At 34.7% G+C, this 22,635-nt stretch overlaps 2 protein-coding genes across 2 annotated transcripts; both read right to left on the bottom strand.

Moving 5' to 3' along the window:
• Positions 1 to 6,223: 6,223 nt before the first annotated feature.
• LOC133812447 (wound-induced basic protein-like) lies at positions 6,224 to 7,991 on the bottom strand. The gene is made up of 3 exons (XM_062246320.1): positions 7,833 to 7,991; positions 6,771 to 6,846; positions 6,224 to 6,515 (listed from the first exon to the last, which is right to left on the bottom strand). Exons 2-3 carry the CDS (start codon positions 6,839 to 6,841, stop codon positions 6,446 to 6,448), a joined length of 141 nt encoding a protein of 46 aa, XP_062102304.1. The 5' UTR covers positions 6,842 to 6,846; positions 7,833 to 7,991; the 3' UTR covers positions 6,224 to 6,445.
• Positions 7,992 to 20,085: 12,094 nt separating this feature from the next.
• On the bottom strand, positions 20,086 to 22,224 carry LOC133812431 (CASP-like protein ARALYDRAFT_485429). Its single transcript, XM_062246319.1, has 3 exons — positions 21,748 to 22,224; positions 20,860 to 20,992; positions 20,086 to 20,768 (listed from the first exon to the last, which is right to left on the bottom strand). Exons 1-3 carry the CDS (start codon positions 21,876 to 21,878, stop codon positions 20,580 to 20,582), a joined length of 453 nt encoding a protein of 150 aa, XP_062102303.1. The 5' UTR covers positions 21,879 to 22,224; the 3' UTR covers positions 20,086 to 20,579.
• Positions 22,225 to 22,635: the final 411 nt, after the last annotated feature.

The following is a 22,635-nucleotide window of genomic DNA, read 5'->3' as shown; positions in this document are numbered from 1 at the left end:
TGGTAGCTGAGGACAGCTTATTATGCACTGAGCTCGGTTTAAGAGGACCGGAGTCAATGGGGTAAACAGAGGGTGCGACCTAAGGTGTCGACCCTGATTATTATGTGATTTGTTTGTTATTATTGATTGGTAGATTGTTATGATGTATAGCTGGGTGATGATTAGCTGATTCTTTGGTTGAATCTTCATGCTTTGTAATTACTGTGGTATGTTAGGTGTATGAACATGATTTAAGGGTTATCCAAATGTTATTATTGCTTGTTATGTAATATGATATGTTTTCTTGCTGGGCCTTGGCTCACAGGTGCTTCGTGGTCCAGGTAAAGGCAAGGGCAAGCTTGATCAGCCCTGATTCGGAGAGCTCTGAGAGCAGAATGTACATGATCAGCTGCTCAGTCGCCACGGTTGAGAGGGAGACAAGAACAGGAGAGCCAGAAACGTCTGTTTTGCCTTAGTATGGCTAATGGTTGTTTAAACTTTAGAAATTTTGTAAACTGACTTTTGAACAGTATTCTTTTTTGGGATCCCATGTGTAAAAATGTTTAGTTATATGAAATGTACGTTTTGAGACCAAAACCTTTTAACCCTATCACTTTAATGGTTTTAGTGACACGTTTTAACTAAATGACTTGATTAGCAAGTCCTGCACCTTTATAAGTACACAGTGTAGCGGTCTTGGCTATCTAGGGCGTTACAACTTGGTATCAGAGCGTGTTAGGTTTAAGGGTTCCTGAAGACCGGCTGGACATGTACATTCGCTGTTAGAGACAAGCTCGATTCAGGGTTTGGTAATGTGTATATATGCTTATATGCTTGTATGCTTGGAATGAATTGTGAACGTTGTTATTTATTGAATTAATAGGAAGTATGAGATACTGATAGGGCCTGGCCCTTGACTGCTGTATGAAAATATTAAGGCATGCTTATTAGCATCGCTATGCATGTAAATGGATATTTGAATGATTAAATGAATATTGTGTATGGAAGAATGCTTATATTATAGCTGTTATGTGGAAAGGTTGGGGCATGCTTATTAGCAGCCGGTGCATGTGGATAAATGCCTATATCTTGATTGTTTGTGATTGGTTATGTTCCTTTTGGTGGATTTTGGAGAAGCTTTTACCCTATCATCATGGTTTGATTGCTGAGTCGTTGATTGCAGATTGACTTGGATAGCTATGCGTCCAAGAAAATCTACACGATTAGTCGGCACTAGGTCTAGGACCGGGGGTGATGACCAGGGCCAGATTCATCCGCCAGTCCCTGAGAATTGGCAGCAACTCATGGCAGATATGCAAGCACGGCTTCAAAGCCAGGATGAGCAGATCCGTATTTTGCGACAACATGCTCCATCAGGGAGTGCTGCCCCTACCGTACCACCTGCAGTGGTACCAGTTGTACAGCCAGGAGAGGTTGGGAATAGGTGGGAGCCGTTATATGAGCGGTTCAGGAAGCAGCAGCCCCCAATCTTTGAGGGGGGACCAAACCCATCAAAGGCTGAGTAATGGCTGACTATGATTACTACTATTCTGGATTTTATGAGGATAGAGGGGCACGACAGAGTGGCTTGTGCCACGTATATGTTGAGAGAGGATGGCCGCATTTGGTGGGAAGTGGCATCACAGACCAGGGACGTCACTACTTTGAGTTGGGAAGGATTTAAGGACTTGTTCAGCCAGAAATAATATAATGTTGCCATCAGGGCAGCAAAAGTTAATGAGTTTGTGGGTTTGGTGCAGGGCAATATGACTGTTTCTAAGTATGCCTTGAAATTTGACAGACTTGCGAAATTCGCACTAGACCTTGTGCCTACTAATGCAGCTAGGCAGGATAGATTTATTAGGGGGCTTAATGCTATGATAGCCCAGGATGTTAGGATCATAAAGGTACCTGGGGGAGCAACTTATGCCCAGGCCGTTGAGAAGGCTCTTACTACTGAGGAAGCGGAGAATAAGATTTGGGAGGAAAGTGCAGTGAGGCACGAGGGTTGTAGAGTGGTGCCTCCTTATTCTGTGACAGGTAGGGGCGGAGGCCCCGGTGATTTCAAGAGAAAGACTCCTGACACTTCGACCGCTGCTGGACCTGATAGGAGGGGTCGGGGTGGTCAGGGTGGCCGTCAGGGCGGCGGTGAGGCGTGGATCTATCCAGAGTGCCTGAGATGTAGAAGATGCCATCAGGGCGAATGTCGGACTAAGGCTTGCTATGTATGTGGAACGGTGGGGCATCTCAAGAAGGACTGCCCAACAGTGAAGAAAGGGGAAGCAGGAAAGGTGGATAGCTTGACTCCAACTCGAGTATTCACTTTGACACAAGCAGAGGTTGAGGCTAGTCCCTCGGTGGTGACAGGTCAGCTTTCTAACGCTGGCTCTTTTTTTCTGTATTGATTGATTCTGGTGCTACACATTCCTTTGTTTCTAGTAAAGTGATTGATAAACTGTGTATACCTAGTGAGTATCAGACTACAGGGTTTGGGACTTTATTGCTTACTGGGGAACTGGTAGTTTCTAAGAGGTCGATTAGGGCATTGCCAGTGATGGTTGATAGTAGGGAGCTTTCGGTAGATTTGATTGAGTTAGACATTGAGGACTTTGATATGATCTTAGGAATTGATTGGTTGGTCAGGTATGGGGCTACTATTGATTGCAGGAAGAAGATGGTGACTTTTGAGCCTGAGGGCGAGGATCCTTTTGTCTTCGTGGGTGCGGTGTGTGGACCCCGCATACCCATAATTTCAGCATTGAGAGCCAGAGACTTGTTAGAGGGTGGATGTATAGGTTTTCTGGCTAGTGGGGCCGGATGAGACCAGGGTAGTCCGTGAGTTTTTAGACGTATTTCTTGAGGAGTTACCAGGGTTGCCGCCACGCAGGTGGGGTCGCGGCTCTGTTCTAGAACGCCGCGGCCTAAGCTTGAGAAAGAGGAAGAGAGAAGTTGCAGGGCCGTTGGGCCGCAGCATGGAGATGGAGGGCTGCGACCCGTGCTGGGGAATTGAAAGGGGGGCCGCCTCTAGTTGAGGGGCGGGCCGCGAAATGGTGAGGGAGGGTCGCGGCCCTTAGTGGCATTTTGGCCAAAAGTAGGTTTTTGGCTTGGGGATTCAAACCTTAGGCCTCGGATCGATCCTACTACCCAGTTTAGTAGGATTTGGTGTCTCAAAGGCTAGGTTTTGATTCGGGAACCTTTATTATTCATTTTATTGATGGAATTCCATAATTGGTTATGACCAGGTGGCAGTCAAGGAACTAAAAGGTTGATCGTTCTCAAGGGTCGTTCTTTTATTAATTCTCGCTCGAACCAGAGGTAAGAAAACTGCACCCCATATATGACATGCATGGTTATTCATGAGGCATGTTGAGTGTTCAAATGCAGACATTGATTGCATATCGAATGCTTAGCAAATCTTGCTCATTTGTGCATGGCACTGACTGAATAGTCAGAATTGGCAATGGTGTTAGTATTAACTGTGAAGCTGTGACTCATTAGTCAAGTTCGGCAGTAGTACTGAGCACTGGCCACATGGTATTGACTAATGAGTCAAGAACGATCTTATCATGTTTAACGCAAGCCAATAAAGATTAGATCTAATCGACATTTGCATTGAATGACTCAAATGAGCATTAATGCCGGACCGACCTCAAGTTCGATGAAAACTAAAAGCGCTTGTCTAGCCTAAGACTAATCACTTAGAGCCAGGGCCAGAGAGCCCCAGTGACTGCTTAGTCACATGGCTATAGGTGTTGAGCCCGAGTGACTTACCCAGTAGTCACTCATTTGATTGGAGCCAGGGCCAGAGAGTCCAAGTGATTGTTTAGTCACATGGCTATGGGTGCTGAGCCCAGGTGACTACTTAGTCACATGACTGTGGGTGGCGAGCCTGTAGTGACTACCCATCAGTCACTCATCTGATTAGAACCAGGGCCAAAGAGCCCCAATGAATGTTTAGTCTCATGGCTGTGGGTGTCGAGCCCTGTAGTGACTTGCTCGTCAGTCACTCATTATGGTTTACTAGAACGTCAAGTGTTAAATCACTCATCTGTTTAGGGCTATAAGCTCTATATGATTATAATGATAAACATTTGATAATATTTATATGCAGTATTAAGCTTTCTTGCTGGGCTTTGGCTCATGGGTGCTATGTGGTGCTGATAAAGAGAAAGAAAACCTCTCCCAGACTTGAGTGGAGAGCTTAGGTGGTGATGTGTACATATGCGACCGCTTGACCATCACGGCCAAGGAGTTTCTCAGAGGGACTAGGGGTTAACCCTAATTTTGCCGCTTAGATCGGCGGGTTGTAAATTAAACTGTAATGACTATTTTGGATTGTAAATAACTTGTAAATGTTTTGATGGGCCCATGAACAGTTTTATGTTTCAAATAAAATATATCATTTCCTTTTGATTGGTTTTACACCTTAACCTATTAATAATACCTAGATGCATGTTTATAACTAAAGAACTTGGTTAGCGAGTTAAGCACGGTTCAAAGTTCACAGTAACGGTCTTGGAGTAACGAGGGCGTTACAAGAACGGTATCTGATATCTGTCTACTTTCTATGAAAGCTCCTTGAGTTTTAGAAACAGTCTCCAAAAGCAACCCCCTCAATCTATTGGCCAAGACTTTCGAAATAACCTTATACAAATTATGACAAGACTAATTGGCCCAAAATCATTTACCCGACAACTATTAAGCTTCTTTTGAATAAGGCAAATTAAGGTCTCGTTGGAGAATCCCGGGACGATACCATCTGCATGAAACCCCTTAAGAACCTCCACCAAATTATCCTTAATAACATCCCAATTACAGTGAAACACAGCCAACGAAAAACCATCAGGCCCTGGTGCTCTATCGCCAAAACAATCAAGGACAACATGCTTAATCTTCTCCTCCAAGGACCTCTTAATAAAAAATCATAGAAAATCAGGTATCCTTCTCCACTAATACCCCGGATTCATGTCCATTGTCTCGCAATCAAAGAGTACAAGGTTAAATAGAATCTAACAATCTCATTGACAATCTCACCTTCCCCATTTAGCATGGTCCCATCCGATTTCTCAATCTGGGAGATAAAATTCTTAGTCTTTCGAGCACTTAGAACATTATGAAATAATGTAGAGTTAGAATTCCCATCTTTGGCCCATTAACACTTAAGCTTCAACCAGCTCCCTCTCTCATTTTCTAGAATCAAATTTTGCCACTCCCTCTTAACTCTTCCCATTTCAGCAATGAGATTAACATCAAATGTACCAATTTCATCCATCCTATCTAATTCTAACACACGTCTTTCAAGAGCCTGCTTCGCCATCTTCCTAGGGCCATAAATCCCTTTACTCCACACTTGAACCCTCCTTTGAACACATCTCAATTTTAACATAAAACTGATTCCAGATCCACCTCTCACTGAAGCACAATGCCACCAATGTCTAAAATTCGAACTGAACTCCTTAGGCTCAAGCCAACTTTATAATTATATCTTAAAGGAGTGTTTTCTCCTATTTTTAAAAGCTTAAAATTCCAACTTAGCCAACATATACACTAAAATGTATTTGATTTGATTTGGATCTTCGTAGGAAGTGGAGTAGTTTGTGGTTGTAATGGCTTTTGAAGAGTGTTAGTCGATGGTTGTTTTCTTGAACTTGATTGGTTTTTGTTTTTATTTTTATTATTTTTGTTACCACATAATTTCTCCGCCATAAGTGAGGGTTCTCAATATTAACCCTCAATATTATTGAGAGGAGGTCATCTTTTAACCTCAATCTCTTTTTTTTTTTTTTTTTTAAATTGATATTTGTTTTCACTTTTTTTTTTTCAAAAAATTGTAAGAAAAATACCTATCATTTACAAAATTCACTCAGTTGGAAATATCGAAATAATTGATGAATTTTATCTTATCCACTCAAAGGTAAAGTAAATCTTATAAAATCCTACAAAATTTACTATCATAAGCCTGAGACAAACTAAAACTTTTAACAAATATAAAAAAAAAAAAAAAATTGAAATTCTTCTTATCGTGTCAAGATTATCCCATACTGGTCCCTTTGTGTATTTGGTGGAAATAGATAACTATTTTAAGTTTTAACTAATGTTGGAGTCACAAATAACGACTTTCAGGAAAATTTTCAGTCAAATGAACTGAGTAAAATAGAAATTTAGCCGCTGTTTGGCATTGAAACTAAAACAATGTTTTCTATTCTCACTTCTGAAAACACAATTTTGAAAACAAAACCAAAGAGGCCCTTAATCTTTGAAATCCTATTGATGTTTTCAGAAATTCAAGTTTAGACGCCAAAACTACTTTAGAGTTGTAACAAGCATAATGAAACATAACCAAACCAAAGCCAGCTCAAACAATATTAAGTATCAAACTTCATTTTAGACAAGTGTTTTGCCAAATTAATAACATCTCGTGTGCCACACTATCTCATTGTAAAAGAACTGACATTCTGAGTTGCTATCACTCTGTCATCACAGGCTTGTTCTCATTAGCTTTAAATCTCTGCTCCTTTGGTTTCTCTTCCATTTTCCTGAGGGGTACACCCAATTTCCAATGTCAAAAACTTATCAGGAAATCAAGACCAAAAACATAACAGAAACAAACACACAAATTGACCAACAAACGAAACATGCATCATAATTCATATGTAGTAGCAAGGATTCAAATGCATGCCTCATTTTCTAACACACACAACATCATATTCACACAAAAATACCTACAACTTTTGGCGGTTTAGGTTTAATGTGCAGCCAAAACAAAGAAAGAAATTATTGTAATACAATACCTCTTATCGGAAGGGCCTCCCTTTTGGCTGAGGAAGGATCGGAACAGATGTGAGTTCACGTCGTAAATCATTGTCTCTGCGGTATTTTTAAAGAGAATGTGAATACTTATTATTCAAGTAAACATGACAAAAATAAAGTTGGTTAGCTATTTTTACTAGGGAGCTTCTTAAAGAAAATTAGGAAAAAAAAAAAAAACAACTATTCCAAATAACATTATCAGCGTGTGATTCAAAGATTTTACCAATTGCATAACAATCAAGCAGACATCAAAATACCATAACCGATACGCAGAAGGAGAAGAAGAACAACAAAACAAAACTGGTAGTAGTAGCATAGTTACCTCAATGATTCTCAACCAATTACAATAAACAGATTTATATATTTAGAATGCTTCATCTTAAAATTATGTCGAAATCAAAGAAATTACAATCGAAAACTATGAAAGTTCTACAGTTGTAAGACATTAATGATTTTCAGAATAAACATTTCTGAATCAAAAATAAAAAATAAAAAAATCTTACTTTAGGAAGTACTCATGCGGCAAACTCATAATCCAAGTTAATTGTAAGAGCCCCAGACTGAACAAGAGGCTAATGTAGTAGAGTGCAATATTGGAATGTGCCATTCTCATTTTCAGATAATGTACTCAGATTCAAAGTTTAAAATACTTCATAAAATTAACACCCAAAAGAAACTCACCACTCCAATCATCCTAGACAAGATAACTAATACTAACACACATTGCATCATCCACTCAATGGGTTTCTATTATCAGCAACAATTCCAGTCAAAAGAGATAACGACAAAGCAGTAATACTATCCTAACAAAATGTCTAATCAAAACCAACAGGGCATCAGAATTAGGGGGTTTATCATAAAAATCACAAGCACAAACAAATATCTCCGAATTTAAGAACAACAAAGAAGCCCAAAGAAAATGCATCGGAATAAAAGTTCCTCAAGAAACGATTATATTCAACTCCCCAATAACAAGAATCATTACACTTCCAAAAATAAATTATAAGAAAAATACATTTTCTGGGGAGAAAATTGGGGCTTACCACGTAACACGATACCAACGAGGTCAAAGAGACGGAATTTGAGGGGCTAGGGTTTTTAGTCGAAGAGAAAGAGAGCGATAGCGTATTTCTTGATATTGGTAGTGAGAAATAATATACCTAAGACCCTTTTCCCTAATTTAACTAAATTACAATTTTATCAAAATAAATTAAGATTATTAGCACCATTACCATCAAAATAAAGTGAATTTATTTTAGATATTTAAATTTAGGGAAAATTTTATGCTTTTTTTCTTCATAAATATGCAGGTAAAACAACTCTAAATAACTATAACAAAAAAATTAAAATTATAACTATTCGCGAACAAAAAATGATCATAAAGTGTAGAGTATTGTATTGAGAAATCTTCTTATAATATGATTTGCAAATAACTCTTATTTTTAAAAAATCTAAATTATATTATCTTTTGAGGGAGACATTCGTAATCCACTAAACGTTCACTGATTAATTTAAAACTAAATATGAAAGAATAAAAAAAGATGAACAATAAATTTTGATTTAATTTTAAAAATTTTGATTAAATTTTAACTGATTAGAGAATTTACAAAAATTATATTATATCATTTTATTTTAATTTGTTGAAACTTAGATACCACAATCTAGTAAGTGATTAACAAAAAAAAAATCACAAATATCTGTCTAATGGTAAGATTTGTATTAGAACTAATAATGGTGAACACAAAACTCAAGGTATTGGTATGATTTAATAAGAATTGTAATCAAAATCTTTAACAAGCTTAATATAAATCATAAAAACCACACACATGAACGAAAATATCAGAATTTAGAACAAATAAATTATCTTTAATTTTTTTTTTAAATTGTTTAATTAACAGCCAAAAAAAATTAATATTAACTATAATATCTAAAAATATAAAGAAGATTTCTTCTGTGTCACAATTCTTCTCTTTAATCCATCAATTGATGGATGAATTGTATAATATATGTGATTAGTACTTGAGACTTGGTAATTCTCCATCAAATAATTTTCAGTAAGATGAACATTATCACCAATTTTTAATGAGTCTTCTAAATTTATTATATTCTCCTGCAAAAATAATATAAAAAATAAATAAGTATATACTTTACAAAAACTACATTAATAAAATTAAAAATAAAATAAAATAATGTAACATGAATACTTACTTTGCTACTGCGATCATGAATATTTAATATGTTTATCAAACTTTGAATTTTGCTTTCAGTATTAGACACTTTTGGTGGCTTGAAACATCGATTGAAAGTTATATAATCTTCCACCACCAGCATTTTAGAGAAAAACATTTCACTATAAATTTTGTAGAATATAAAATGAGAGTATGAAAAATTTGTTGGTTAGGTGGGTTATTATATAAAGATATAATTTATAATCCTAATTATAGTAAGATTATAATACTATATTATTTTGAATTTATTTTATCTCTCTTTTCTTTTTTTTATTGGAAATTATTAAGAAAGTAAGTAAATTTTAATTTCATTTTTCGATTTTTTAAATTTTAAATATATTTTTTTAAGTTTAAAGTTTTTAACTGTCTTTAGGTTTGAATTGATTTTTTTTAATAAATATCACACATACACTCTCACACGTAAATATTTGGGCGAATTACAAAAGATTAATAATGATGGATCATATTTTATAGGATAAATTATTTAAACGAAAGAAAGAAAAAATACTATAAAAATCTTTGATTTTTTTTTAAATGCCATTAACATAAATAAATAAATATTGACAAGAAATCACAATATATCTAAACAATATTAAATTAGTAGACATTAAAAGTACCATCCTTAACAAAATAAATTATCGAAGACTATGTTTAATTTCCTAAAAAATTAAGAAGATAGTCTAATATCTAAAATTTTTTTTTTTTAAATTGAGTTTGTTCTAGGCATAGATGGGCTAAATTAGTGCCCAGAACAGAACCCCAGTTATAAGGGTTATAAATTTTTTTAAAATAAATATTTTTTTTCTAAATAAAAGGTCTCTAAATTTAAAAATATATCATTTTATATATATTTATTATAGAACAAAAGGCAATTGGCATCAAAATCTCATATAGTTTGTATTTTCCTACACTTAAATTCTTATTATTTGCTTTTAGGGGCAAACCTCCCAAACTACCATTCTATTGATAAATCAATTTCGTTATATGCCAGCGAGCAACAACGTGGTTGCATAAATTGTGATTTAAATAATCAATTAAAATTATTTTAATTGATTTTAAAATAAAATAAATTAATTAAAAAATAATATAAAATCATTTTGATTTAAAGAAATTATAAAAAATTTAATTCTTAATTTTTTTTAAATCATCCTAAAAGATTAAAAAAAAATAAAAAATACTAAAATTTTCATATTAATCAAATAGATTTAAAATATTAAAAAATTAAAATTTTAATTAATAAAAATAACAATTTTTTTACAATAACTTCTTATTTTCTTTTACAATATAATATAAATCTATTTTAAAATGAAAATTAAAAATAACTCTCAAAACTAAGGGTGTGATTGGTAGGGGATTCAAAAACAGTTTTATCATTTTCAGATTTTAAAAAATGAAAACAGCAATGAAAACTTGATTGGCACACTTGTTTTAGAAAATAAAAAAAATCATTTTTGAAAACTAAGTTAAAATCCTTCAGCAAAAGAGAAAACAACAAATTGTTGTTTTCTTTCTATTCTATAGATTTTAAATTTTAAAAACACCCAACCATTCAAGATCTCAAAAATTTATAATTTATTTTTAAATTCAATATTTTCAAATCATTTGATTTGAAAATAATTTTCTAAAATTATATTTTTGAATTAACTACCAATTAGCCCCTTAATGTTTTCAGTATAATCTTACTATTTAAAAAAAAATAAAAAATCTTGCTAATTTTCTTTTATTTTTCTTATAGTCTTGATTTTTTTTCTTTTGTCATTTTTATAAATCAATCTACTTTTTAAAATTTTTATCTATATAAATTTAGTAAAATAATTAATTATAAAATTATATAACAGAATATAATTTAATTCTAATTTACAATATATTTGCTAAAAAAAATCATTGATCAAATAAAAATTACAACAAATAAATAAAAATATATTTTCACTTCAATTATTATTATACCAAAAATAATATATATATATATTACATATTCAATTTTTAGATTTTCTACCAAAAAATTATTCAATTTTATAAAACTAAAAAATAGTTAACGGACAATACATTCAATCACATTTTCATAAACATATTTTCAGACACTAAATCTAGATTATTTTTTCAGAATCATACTTTTTCAAAATACAATTTTTAAATCACTAATCAATCATGTCCTAAAAAAATATAACTTTAATATAAAAAAAATCAAAGTTAATGACAATGCAATATGGTTATGAATTTAATTAATGCACTATTATTAAATTTTAATTTATCAATATAATTAAATTTTACTTTCAGCTAAACCAATCACATATTCAGTTTCTGTTATATTTTCAAATTTAATCTCAATCACAGATTCAGTTTTTTAAAACTCAAAAATAGTTTACTGACATTAAACCAATCACATTTTCAGAAACATGTTTTCAGTCACTAAATTCAGATTTTCATTTCAGAATCCCACTTTTCAAAAATACAATTTTCTAATCGCGAACCAATCAGACCCTAAGTTTTTTTCCCTTTTGTCTTTCTTCTCCCCATCTTATTCTTCTTTACTAGATTCGCTACATCATTCCCAACTACCCTAGGTTCCGCAGTGAGATGGACGATAGGATGACAAGAGGTCAAATTTTCTTAATCTTTTTAATTTATTTTTGTAAGATTTTAATTATCTTTTTTAAGAAAACAATAATTTTTTTTTATTTTTAAATTATTATTTTTTAATAAAAAAGATACGATTTGATAGTGGTCAAAGTTCGAGAGTCAAAATTATTAATTATTTTACATGTGGCATTGAATGATTGAAATGTCACGCCATATTTCGTTACTCACCTAGGACAAAATCTAACTGAAGTCACACATTTCACTAACATGTATAGTATGAGAAAAATTTCTAATACAACAAATCATTCAGGGAGGCACAATCAGATAGTGGTCATAGTTCGGGGTAAAAAATATTATTGTTGTGAAATTTTAGTATGCAAGTATACACAATCGTAACAAGTAATAAAGTAAATAAGTTGGGTGTCGAATCCACAGAGACTAATTATCAATTACCAACAAATTCAAAAAAAAATTTTGAATGGTAATCAGCAATTTCATTAAACCAAATCAAGCAAAATTACATCAATCAAATTATTCGGTGCCGAAGCTAACGAATAACTGCAACCAGCATTCAAACATGAGGCTCGAGCCAAACGGTGAGCAACACAGTTAGCGGATCGCTTAACAAAACATAAAGAAACATTATGTAAACTAGAGACTAGTGCCCTGCACTCATCAATACAGAAACCAAACATAGAGTGCATCTTAACCGTACTTCTGCAGGCCTGAACTGTGACTAAACTATCTGTCTCGACAACTACATTGGTGAGCTCAGTAGCTTTAATCCAACTCAGAACCTCCCTTACTCCAATCGCCTCAGCTAGAATAGGGTCAATACTTCCTACTTTGCTAGCTGAATGAGCACTAATAAGAGTAGCGGATGCATCCCTAACCACCCAACCATAGCCAAACTTATTGAGATCAGGAAAGACAGCTGCATCAACGTTGATTTTGATCTTGTTTCCCTCTGGTGCGGACCAATGCTCAACCCCTTCCCCTGGATGAAGCAAAAACAGAGAGGGGATGAAAGTTTTATCCTGAGCAGATCTCCATTGATCAAAATGACCTCTAGCCAACGTGATAACTCCTTTCACAGACCTACTTGTATTCTTCCAAACTTTCTCATTTCTAACCTGCCATAATGCCCAGCTCACCATAACCGCCCTATGTCTCATATCGTCCCCCCAAACTTGAAAACGGTCTTGCAGCCACCCCCCAAAAGATTTGTCCTCGATTGCAACAACTGGTAGACCAGCAAACCGCTAGCAAGCCATGGCGAAAGAGCAGCCCACCAGACAGTGGGGAATGGTTTCCGCATAGCGCAAACATCTTGGACATAAAGAAGAAGGGAGGGTTATTTTGCGATGGCCAAGTTGGAACCAAGTTGGGAGGCAATTAGAAACAGCCCTCCAGATAAAGTCCTTCACTTTAGGTGGAATTTTTAGGTTCCATAAACCAGAGTTATTGTCTCTATGAACCACCCCTTTCAACTCTTGAAGAATACGATATGCACTCTTTACTGAATAAATTCTCGAATGCTCACCCTTCCAATGCCAACAATCTTCCATAACAGATTCAAACAAGGGGATATTCAGAATTAAGTTTTGTTCACATATCGTAAACATGTCCTTGATTACATCTGCATCCCACACTTTTACCTCAGATTGCATCAAACTGTTTACAAACTTCCCCTGTAACCCTGGATGAACAGACAGAACAAAAGGTTGAACACGATCCGAAAGCCAAGGGTCACCCAGAATACTAATGTTTGCTCCTGAACCAACAGCCATTGAACCACCCTTCTGAATCAATTCTTGAGCTTCACTAATACTTCTCCAGATGAAACTAGGATTATTCCCCAAATCCGCTCCAAGGAAGGAACCCTCAGGATAATAGCGAGCTTTAAACACACAGCTGACCAACGAATCTTTCTGAACGTGGAGTCTCCACCCTTGCTTTCCTAAGAGAGCGATATTGAAATCATGTAACCGTCGAAAGCCAAGACCGCCAATTTTTTTTGGTTCACATAAGCGATCCCATCTCATCCAATTTATTCCCCTGCTTTGCTTGGAGTTTGACTTCCAGTAGTAATTACACATTAGCTGCTCCAACTCATGGCACATTCCTTTAGGCAGCAAAAAGACACTCATAGCGTAATTCGGAATCGCTTGAGCTACTATTTTTATAATAATTTCTTTCCCTGCCCGAGATAAAAATCTCCCGTTCCAATTTTCTATACTTTTCCTCAATTTATCCTTGAGAAAACCAAGCACAACAGATTTAGAACGACTCATCGTGTTAGGCAATCCCAAATAAACACATCCGAAGCTTTACATCCTCCTTGGTGTTTTTGCTTAAAAAGATAGAGGATTTAGAGAGATTGATCTTTTGGCCTGAGGCACCTTCAAAACACTTGAGGAGGTTTAAGACTTGAATAGCTTCATCGTCCATCGCACGACAATACAAATAGCTATCATCTGCGAAAAACATATGGGATATACTGGGTGCGCCTCTAGCAACACGACGCCCATGTATCAATTGTCTACGAACAAAATTATTAATAAGGGCAGATAAACCTTCGGCACAAAGAATAAATAAATAGGGGGAATAACGGATCCCCTTGCCGAATCCCGCGAGTAGGAATAATGGGACCCATTGAGCACCCTCCTGCCTGTATCCAATATTTCACCGATGTAACTGAATTCATAATTAGTTGGACCCACCAACGATCAAAGCCCAATTTCAATAACATAGCTTCCAAAAAAGACCACTCAATCCTATCATAGGCCTTACTCATGTCGAGCTTCAACGCCATCTGACCAACTTTTCCAGTACTCTTTCTTTTGAGGTAGTGCATGATCTCAAATGAGACCATAATATTATCTGTGATCAAACGACCCGGGATAAATGCACTTTGAGAATCCGAGACAATAGTATTCAGCACCCTCTTTAGTCTATTTGCAAGAACTTTAGAAATGATTTTAAAAACCACATTGCAAAGAGAAATAGGCCTCAAATCTCCCATAGTGACCAGGGTCTTTTTCTTAGGGATCAAAATCAAGTTTGTATCATTTAAACCACTAGGGACTTCGGCTGTTTGGAAGAACCGTTGCACTAGTGTAACAATATCATTACCTACCGTACACTAACACCTTTGATAGAAACCAGGGGTCATCCCATCTGGACCAGGGGACTTATCTGGGTGCATCTGAAATAGTGAAAGGCGCACCTCTTCCTCAGAAACTGGGCTCAACAGCTATGTATTCATTTCGGTGGTAACAGAGCGCTCAATACAATTCACAACGTCAGAGCAATCAGTTGCAGAGGCAGAAAATAAGGCAGTGAAATAGCGGACCATAATATCTTTCAACCCCGAATCCCAATCAAACCACCGACCATGTTCCTCTTGTAACTTATGAATTGTGTTGTGTTTTTTCCTAGTACTCGCAGAGGCATGAAAATACTTACTATTCTGATCCCCTTCCTTGAGCCATAGCTGTTTAGATCTTTGTTTCCATAAGACTTCACGCTTGGTCAAAATCTCAAAAATATCTTTCTCAGTTTCTTCATATTGCCTCAGTCCATCTTCATCCTTCCTCCCTTTAAGGCGTTTCAATATAGATTTGCAAGTAGCAATTTGACTTTTGAAATTTCCAGTAACTTTTTTCCCACAAGCAGCAAGGATTTCACCACAATGGCGAATTTTCCCTTGAATACTAGCATCGATAGCCCAGCAATCCTGCACAATATGGGTACAAACCGGTTCTCTCAACCACGCATTCTCAAAACGAAAAATCTTAGTGCCAACAAAAGTATGATTTATAACAGGTTCTAATAAGATTGGGAAATGATCCGAAGAAGAGAAATCAAGGTTAGAGAGCCTAGCAGATAAAAACGCATCGACCCAAGACTGAGAAGCTAAGGCTCTATCCAATCGAACCTCTATCCAGCTAGAAGTACCTCGTCCTTTTTCCCATGTAAAGGGATAACCATTCAACTCCAAATCAACTAAATGGCAGTCCGAAATAACCTGGTTAAAACCTTGAATAAGGCTGTGAGGATATGGCCGTCCACCTTGTTTGTCATACTAGCTTGTAATATTGTTCATATCGCCTATAGCAAGCCACGGCCATCGACTCTCCTCCGCACACCTTCGTATTAGATGCCAAGTCTGAAATCGCAGGCTCCTCTTGGCTTCTCCATACATTCCTACAAGTTTCCATGCTGGCAAACCAGGACCATGAGTGAGGATAGAAATATGCCTTGAAGAAAAGTCAATTAATTCAGCCTCATCCTTATCTTTCCACATCATAGCCAACCCACCACTATGACCTTGGGCATCCACCGAAACCAAACCCTCATATCCCAATTTAGTTCGGGCCCTCTCCACAGTATCTTTACTACAAATTGTTTCACATAAAAAGATAAATCTGGGCTTCTTTTGGATAACTAAATCCGCAAGGAATTGTAAAGCTCGTGGGTTCCCAAGCCCACGGCAATTCCAACTTAATGTAGTCATAATCCCTGGCGGGCCTGGTCGCCAAGGCCCGCCTTGCTCAAGTTTTTTGACTGATCTGTATCGAATACAACATTAGCCACCCGTTTCCTTTTTAATTCCATCACAGTCAATTGGTGATTCAAAACCCCAATCGCGTTGTCCTCTGAGTTGTCCATAATCATAGGGATATTCTCCACGTTGTCCTCCTCAAAATCAGGGCCATGTTTTTTCACAAGAACAGTTTCATGATTCCCACGATCTCCTCCCCTACTCCCATCATTCAAAATTCCCACTTTAGAGCTCATCGGAATCCTTCCTGAATCACCGCCCAAGAAATCGAATCCCCTTCCCGAAGGACTACCTCCACTGAGATCAACTGGTTTTTCCACCCTTCCCGACCACAACCATTGTGAACCAATCAGGTTCTTCTGTCGACGAGTTGCAGCCTTCATGAAGACCCCATATGGTTTCTCAATTTCAGCCAAAGGAGTATCAAAAAGCTTCCCACAAAACCGCTCAGAGTGGCCTATAATCTCACAGATAAAACAGAAGGTTGGGACAGACTCATACTTAAAGTTTACCCAGAACCAATCACTGCTTTCAATCCTCCGGATCTTCATTCTGCGTTTCAATGATTTATCAATTTCCACAGTGACTCTGACTCGCAAATACTCACGCCAAACCCCAGAGAAATTGTTGATAACGGATTCAATAAATGTCCCAATATAATTCCCAATACTCTGCACAACAGAGAAGGAACGGAACCCATGTTGAACATCAAACAATTGAACCCATAAATCCAGTTTATTAAGGACCACTGTTCGTGGATTATCCCCCACCCTCAGATGATGGAAGATGAGCTGTTTACGCTCATAGGTCCAAGGACTCCCAGCAATAACTCTTTGGATATCGATCTCATGATAAAATTGAAAGAGAAAAAGGTTTTTTCCTAGTTCCTTTACATAGATCCCCTTACCTGGTTTCCACAGAAAGGCCATCATGTGTTGCATTTCTTGAACGTTGATGATCCCTGCGTTAAGGAAACGACCGACAAGACACCAACGCACATCAAATCCATCGTCTTCCTCCTCTGCCGCCAGTGACAACCCTCCCACCTCATCCTCCAAGACAATACCCGCAAACTCATCCTCCAAATCTTTACTAGTGCTTGACGAAGCCATAAGGAACAAACGGACAAAACTAAACTTTTCTTACAGAGAGAACAAAGTTGACCATGTCAAAAAGACAAGACTACTTGAAATGATAGGATTATTAATAATTAATTTAGGAAAAAGTTAAGCATTCCGAGCCCAGATGGATTGAAGTATATCATATGCTTAGAACAACTCCAATGGGAGTGGCAGGGATCCCAACAAATTCAATTTTAATTCTATTTGGTTGACGAATTTTTGAACTTTAGAAAAATTAAGAAATAAAATAAATAAACAAAACAAAACTAACAAGAAAATAAATAGTGATTTAATTCAATTGATAAAAATTAGGGCATTTAATTTCATAAACTATTTACTCTATTATTTCACTATTCACATTTTATAACTATTCTTACTAAACTAATAACGGATTTACTAATAGACCCTTATCCTTTCTCTTGAGATAAGATCCCAATTTACATGTGATTCTCAACATCTTTGCGATCATGCTAACATATAAAATGCATTAGAAATAAAAATCTTAAATGCTACACAATTCATACTGATTTTCTCATCTAATATGTAGATTATGATTATTTAACTCTCAAGTGTCATATATAAATTTTATAGAATATGAAAAAAATTATAATTGGATATAATTGATAATCCAAAATTTAATAATATTGTTGCTACAAAAAAAAAAAATAATAAGATTGTGCTTGCTAATTCAATCCGGGTTTATATTATTGTGATAATAATTCTTTATCATTTGGATTTATTTTTTTTCTCTATATCATCTCTCTTTTCGTTTTTAGAATTTTTAAGATATTTAGTCAATTTTAGTTTCAGTTTTCAATTTTTTTTAAATTTAAAATCAATTATTATTTTTAATTATATTCTATTTAAGTTTAAAGTTTTTAAATTTGCTTATGATTGAATTATTTTTTTTAATAAATATCACACGCAACCTCGCACGTAAGTATTTTGGTGAACTAAAAAAATTGTTCACAAAATATATTTTTGTTGTAAAGAAAAATTACTACAAATAAAAAATAATGATATTTTATTATTGAGCAGTGATCAATTTTAATATTTGTATTGAATTAAAAAATCTTTAAAAATTAAAAAATAATGTCAATATCATCAATAAATAAATATTGACAAGAAATCATAGTAGATCTAAATTTTATTGAATTAATAAGCATAAAAAAGTACCATTGCCTAAAAAAAAGATCTAATATTTAAAAACATAAAGAACTTTTGTGTGTTATACTCCTTCCCCTGAGTCCATGAACTGATGGATGAACTTTATAAGCAAGTTCTCTAACTTCACACTTCTTCTTCAAAGATTCTTCATTTGAAAAGATCATATTTTTCAAAATAATTTTTTCAGAATCTTTAAGTCTGTCCATGTTTCTCTGCAAATACATATAATTATATATCAATCAGTACAGTTTCATTTTTTGTTTACCAAACTAATAAATTAGTATTAGAAAAAAAATCATAGGTTATAAAATAAAATTAAAATTAAAATTAAAGAACATAATTTATAAAAACTTACTTTACATTTGAATGAGCAGTACTTTGCGCATGTCAATAGTGGAATGCCACAAGCTCTGCATCTCTTAGAACATTGAGCATGGATGCTTAGAAATAATATTGACTCCAAATCATATGTATAGGGATACATAATTGAATTTTTATAACTTCTGAATTTCCTTTTTCTAAATTCAATTTATGAAGAAGAGGATTTGACTTATTTATAGAGTTTAAAAGACTCCTAATCCTATTAGGATTATATTTGGCTTTATTAATTTTTATATAAAATTATCTCTTTCCTATTATCATTATTTTATTATTATAATTACTTGTTATATAATTACATATTTTATTATTATTATATTTTACTTCATCTATCTTGTCATATAAATATAAATAATAAATTATCTCATCGATTTTATTTATTATTTATTTTTCAAAGGCAAATTTAACACGAAAATTAAGGAAGTGCCACCTTTAAAACAATATTGTGCATATTTGAAAGTATTCACCTATATTTGTAACCGTATTATAAAAAATAATAAGCATAAAGGGTGACATTTGTATATGTACAAGAATAGTCCAAACTCCAAAGGCTTTCCTTTATTATATTCTTTGAATAATTGAAAGAAACAAGAAAAATAAAGCACAACCACAAGTGTAAGTCAAATGCAGTAGCAATGGTGGTGGATTGGATGGTGCATGTAGAAAGATACTCCACCATCACCAATTATTTTGTTATATTATAAAACAGTGACTAGAGCCCACATATATAAATATAATGCTATTTCACATTCAAGCCTTAATTGTATGATATAACATGTTCATTTACATTTACAATTACAATTCTAGTGTTTGTGAAGACAAAACTTATGGTAGGTTTAGGTTATAACATCTGCAATCAAGGTCATAGTTATCCATTTAGGTTAGTTCAACACCAAGATATTTTAGAGGAAGACTTTTAATAGGGAGTTTTCTTTCACACCTTAGATATTTTTTTCTTTAGCTTACTTTTCTCAAAACTAAAGGGTTTTTTTTTTAATTTTTTTATTTTACACTTTTGTGTTTTTAATGCTAAGTTTGTATTTTCCTAATTTTTCTTAGCATTTTGTCGTTTGTCAAATAAGCTTTTTTTTTTTCATTTGAAATTTTAGATACTTGTTATTTATCTTTTGAGGTGTATTATTTATGGGTTGGCCAATAAGCATGCACTTTTGATAGATAGATGATGAATTTACTTGGCTGTAGTAAATTTCACTTGTATTGAAACCAATATGTTTGATGATTATTGTAACAAAAGTTTCACTTCAAAAATTTGCATTTAACCAACAGTCAACAAAGATTACTTGAGTGATTATATGAGCAAGATAATACATCTCTTTTTATTTTTGGCTGAACACACAACTCACTTACTTACAATTTGTTTTGTTTTGTGTTCATTGTTTACTAACTCAAAGACAAACAATGTATGTAAAGAAAAAGACTGATGTGAATTCCTGTACTGTACTGCAGCCAAGGCAGCAAAGATAGCACTTTCGTCCCAAACAGAATCTAGCCTGATGTTCATGATATTAATGCCAATGTAGTCACAGCTTCATTGAAGACCGTCCCAGTTGGGTCTGAAGCTTTGAATTTACAACCGGGATGAGAAAACTTATTCTCTTTTTTCTGTGATTAGAAAATATAAATGGAAGAATAGGTATGGAAAGTACTCCTGCAATCTTAAGCAGCAGCCTTCTTCATCTTAGATGATTAGTTTTGTTTGTTATGCCTTTTAACATTACCATTGGCTTATCATAAGGAAGGTAGAAGCCAGAGATTGAACAAGAAAGAACCAAGAGAAAGAAACCAGGACAAGAATGCCATAGCTGCAGATAATTGAAATCTACTACATAACTTTACAGAGCAGAAACCAATATCAATCAATATATCCGCGACACTAGCAGTTGAGCAGGCTGCAGATAGTAAGAGAAGTGACAAAGCCTGTGTGTGTATACACACACATCAAGTTAGATAGTGAAAAAGAATAATGAAATCATAATGGTTTAATTTCAAAGTACGAAACTGCACTTACCCAATCTCCTAAAATGACTATCAATATGGTTCTTGGTTGACGAGGTAAGCACTTAACAAAGACAGAGTACGCATCCACCACTACCAATGTCATGCTCCAAGGAACTACTAAGCCCATGACTGTCACCAAGTAGCTGCAAAATCAACATAGTCAGTATAAAAAATATTGAGATGAGCAAGAGACCAAGACAATGCATCTGCTGAATGAGATTAAAAGATAAACACTAAGTCTTGTTATGTTAGGTTCTAAACCGAAAATTCCCAAAGCTTGGAAGTTGGTTAGGCTTATCTTGCTTGCTTACCCTCCCATTGCCAACTTTTCAAAGAAGCTTATGTTAGGCTTAATAGATTCCACGGCAGACGCAAACCAAAGGCAATTTCATGGAGTGGCTATTGAACTACAGCATGTCTTGAGAGGGGACCAAAAGATGGATACTAGTTGCTACTGTTGTCAGCATGAAAATCTCTAGATTTATGCTATCTATTCTAGCACAATTATATTGCAGATAATTATTCCCAAAAGACCCTATATAGCTAAATAAGCTGCTCCAATTAGTATAAGCAATAAACTGAATAAGAGATAGGTCCAAACTTTAATAGGGTCTAACTAATACTATTACCCTTGTTTTTTCTAAATCGCTTACTCTGAGGATTTATGGTAAAACCAGATAGAATGTCTCCATCAAAAGGGAACAAATACCATCACAAAGTAAAAAGGAAATCAAAATCCAGAAAGAAAAAAACAAAATTCTTATCAAAATCCAGAAAGGAAAAAGCCATTAAACTCGAAAAGTAAGATATGGGTATTGCAGAACAAAGTGGAATCCCAAAAGGGTTCGATCATAAAAATCAAACTGAAATTGCGAAAAAGAAAAAGTTTTGTGAATACCAGAAAGCCGTGTAGCTGTAGAACTGTACTTCGAAGCACATAAAGAGAAGAGAAGCAAAAGAAAATATGGTCTGTCCCAAGCGCAAAGCTAAGCTGGCACTGGTGCCAAATGATCCAGGCAAATCGTCCATGGCTGCATCAACCCTTCACTGGAAGGACTAGTCAATGTCATGAGTGCATCCTCCACTTTCCTTCTTCCAGCCAAGTCGAATTTCCCATCAATTATTTTTATGACGAACTCTGTCGCTGATGAGAAAGATAAAATAAGACAACGAAATTTCACCTAATCAATATGGGAATTCCTTGGATGAGAGAATGGTAATTGATAAGTAAGTACATGTGTATTATATATGTATGTATGTGTTTGTTTTCCGAGAAAATATTCCCAACGAGAGAAAATAAAGGAATTGTAGTGCGAAAGAGAACAGTGAAAGGGACGTAGTAGAGTAGTCGCCTAGTCGGCACGCGGCTTGCTTAGCCAAATCGCCGTGCGGAGTCTCATAAACTTTAATTAGTTATATTATTTGGCTTTTGGCTTGGCCTAATAATTGACCTTTATTTTTTTTCAAAATAAATAAGTAAATGTAATTTAAATATGTTTTTTTTTAAAATTAAAATAAACTTACATTCTGAAAGGAACCAAACCTAGATATTGACAATTTTTAAGGGAAGCATAAGTATAATCGATAATCTTATATTTTATGTTGATGATTCATAGGGTGTTGTAGTAGAATGAATTTTAATCTTAGGTTCACCATTTAAGCCAATTTTTTGTAGTGAATTAATACGAGAATAGCATTTCTTTAAGCGTTCTCTTACTAATAGTTATTGCACTATTAATAAAAGAACGTTTATTATAAAAGGTAATATTCTCATTAATAAATGTAA

Source organism: Humulus lupulus, chromosome 1 (genome assembly GCF_963169125.1).
Source record: "Humulus lupulus chromosome 1, drHumLupu1.1, whole genome shotgun sequence".
Taxonomy (NCBI): domain Eukaryota; kingdom Viridiplantae; phylum Streptophyta; class Magnoliopsida; order Rosales; family Cannabaceae; genus Humulus; species Humulus lupulus.
The sequence above is the reverse complement of the archived record's forward strand: the minus strand, read 5'-3'. Positions and strand labels throughout refer to the sequence as shown.

What these genes read in the sequence shown, in the direction of transcription:
- LOC133812447 (XM_062246320.1), bottom strand. Translation starts at nt 6,841, where the DNA reads ATGATTTACGACGTGAACTCACATCTGTTCCGATCCTTCCTCAGCCAA. An exon ending in GGAGGCCCTTCCGATAAGAG is followed by an intron (nt 6,516 to 6,770) that starts GTATTGTATTAC and finishes TGTACCCCTCAG; the next exon opens with GAAAATGGAAGAGAAACCAA.
- LOC133812431 (XM_062246319.1), bottom strand. Translation starts at nt 21,878, where the DNA reads ATGGACGATTTGCCTGGATCATTTGGCACCAGTGCCAGCTTAGCTTTG. An exon ending in TACAGCTACACGGCTTTCTG is followed by an intron (nt 20,993 to 21,747) that starts GTATTCACAAAA and finishes TTGATTTTGCAG; the next exon opens with CTACTTGGTGACAGTCATGG. An exon ending in TAGTCATTTTAGGAGATTGG is followed by an intron (nt 20,769 to 20,859) that starts GTAAGTGCAGTT and finishes ATACACACACAG; the next exon opens with GCTTTGTCACTTCTCTTACT.